The sequence below is a fragment of the Agrilus planipennis genome, unplaced genomic scaffold, assembly GCF_000699045.2.
Source record: "Agrilus planipennis isolate EAB-ADULT unplaced genomic scaffold, Apla_2.0 scaffold44, whole genome shotgun sequence".
Lineage (NCBI taxonomy): Eukaryota > Metazoa > Arthropoda > Insecta > Coleoptera > Buprestidae > Agrilus > Agrilus planipennis.
Genome location: NW_020438939.1, coordinates 1367380 through 1369684, shown reverse-complemented (window position 1 = coordinate 1369684; position 2305 = coordinate 1367380). Strand labels below are relative to the sequence as shown.

Below are 2305 nucleotides of genomic sequence, written 5' to 3'. Positions count from 1 at the left end.
CTTGTATACCAATTAACACCCCCCCCCCCTCTTCGGCCCCTGATTTTTTCACTCATCTCTTCCTGTACCTACAATTTAGATCTGTGATTTGAATTTTGAAAAATTATCATTCAAAAAAATTTTTTTTTATTTGTGAAGTGAAATTGATAAAAAAATATTTGGAGCAATTTTGGTCTGGAGCCCCAATATTGGATAATTACCAGGATTTTAGCAAAATTGAATGTTGTTAGTGATGTAAAAAAAACAGCAGTTTAATAAAACATTTTACGTAATTTTTGTGTACGCCACTGCAAATATCTTGTTGCATTCGATTTGAATCGTATCGTATCCTATCGTATTGATCCAGAAAGGGTCCTTTTCCATCTTTGTACCTACCTCATTGAAAAATTTATATTGTTTCAACCCTCTGCGCGCATTACCATAACTGAGCTGGGAGAAATGACCGTTACAATTGTCTCATCGGCTTAATTCTTCTTGAATTTCGGCAAACGTTTTTCCCTTCGTTTCTATCATAAAGAAAAAGGTAAAAATCGCTCCTAAGAGACAAAAGGCCGAAAAAATCCAGTAGGTCACACCGAGTCCAACAGCGCTTTGTATGTTAGCAAAAAGTTTGACGACAATGAAAGCAATAAGCGAGCAAAAACTTGCTGTTATGGTAGAAGCAGCAGCCTTCGTATCAGCCGAGAATACCTCACCCATGACCGCCAAGGGTATCGGGCCGAAACCAAAATTATATGTGATAATGTAAGCAATCATACAAACGATAGGTAACCACCCAATATTGCTCACGTCGTGGTCATTTTCTTTTAAATAGAAGTAAACCCCAAGTGGTATTATTGATATCATCATTCCTATTGCTGATATCAAAAGCAAAAATTTCCTTCCTTTTCGGTCCACCAAAGCAGGAGTAGTAAAAGCTGTAGCGAACTGGACTAAGCCAACTATAAGGGAAGAATTGTTGGAATTAATTGAGCCTCCAGAAGCGTTAAAAACATCAGTCGCATATGTTAAGACAATTGGAAATCCTGACAGTTGCGCAATGCTTACGAGACCCAAGCATATCAACAGGCCCTTTCTCAAAGCACGACTTTTGAATACATCAATTATCGAGCCTCTACTATTCATATCGTTTTCCACATTCTCCTTAATTACTGCAAATTCTTTTTCAATTCCTCCTATGTTCGTACCCCTAAGTTTTGCAAGGGATGATTTGGCAGCGGGAATGTTGTTTTTCAATATAAAATAGTGAGGGCTGTCCGGAAAGAACGAGAACAACATCACGAAAGCAGCTGGAAACGTAGCGCAAATTATGCTGAACCACATAACTGGTATATAAGGTCCCAACGCATAACAAACTAGTTGCCCACTAACTCCAAAAATATTAAAAAACGACATCAGAGCTCCTCGTATTGAGGCTTCAGAAACTTCTGCTATATACATAGGTAAAGCAGTGAAAACTGTCCCTAAACCCAAACCACCGATCAACCTCGCCACGTAGTATACAACTGGCAATTTACCAAATGCCAACATTAGAAATGCTGTTGTCATGGGAATCCCAGATATATAAACTAAAGTCCATTTACGTCCAATTCTATCGACAAGGAATCCTGCAACAAATGGTCCAAAAATGGCTCCGGCGGATGAAAGAGATGCTATCCAGGACTGCTCTTCGTCCGTAATAGGTTTATCGAAAGGATTTTCGTTTAACGTACCTGTACTGTTGTTCATTTTCGGTAACATAGGAGAAGTCCATGTAAAGATGAGCCCAACGGTAAGAGATGCTAAATTACCTGGAAGAATTAGCAGTAAATATTAAAGGTTGTTGATATACTGTCGAAAGTGGAAATTATAAGATTTTCTATTTTTATTGGTTTTTAATTGACTTGTTCGGGAGAGAGGGAGAGAAATAAAAATCACCTGGTATTGTTATAGTATTAAGTTTTGAAAAACATTGATATATCTTCTGCTTATGGTGCTATCATCAAAGAGTATTTCAACTAGCAGAGATTATACTGTGTATAGTTTATACATATCTATATCTGAAATATTAATTTGTGGTGCCGGTATGGTGTGTTCTCTGCCATTGGAAATGCTCTACGGGGTACATATTATGTTTAATTATCTAGGTCTAGTCAGAGACATATTAGAGACAGAAACAGGAGTTAGGAGGGGTAGAGGTAGACCTAGATTAGATTACTGTTCGCAAATAGTTAAGGATGTGGGCTGTTCTAGTTTTAGGGAAATGCGAAGTTTAGCTCAGGATAGGAAAGAGTGGAGGTACGTGTCCAACCAGTCTTAGGACTGA

At 38.0% G+C, this 2305-nt stretch overlaps 1 protein-coding gene across 1 annotated transcript in view; it reads right to left on the bottom strand.

Moving 5' to 3' along the window:
* Positions 1–6: 6 nt before the first annotated feature.
* The window catches only part of LOC108733521 (facilitated trehalose transporter Tret1-like), a 4510-nt gene continuing 2211 nt past the window's right edge, over positions 7–2305 (bottom strand). Inside the window, exon 2 of the mRNA XM_018464698.2 lies at positions 7–1790. Coding sequence (XP_018320200.1) covers positions 457–1790 — 1334 coding nt within the window. The 3' untranslated portion in view covers positions 7–456. The remainder of the gene's footprint in view (positions 1791–2305) is intronic.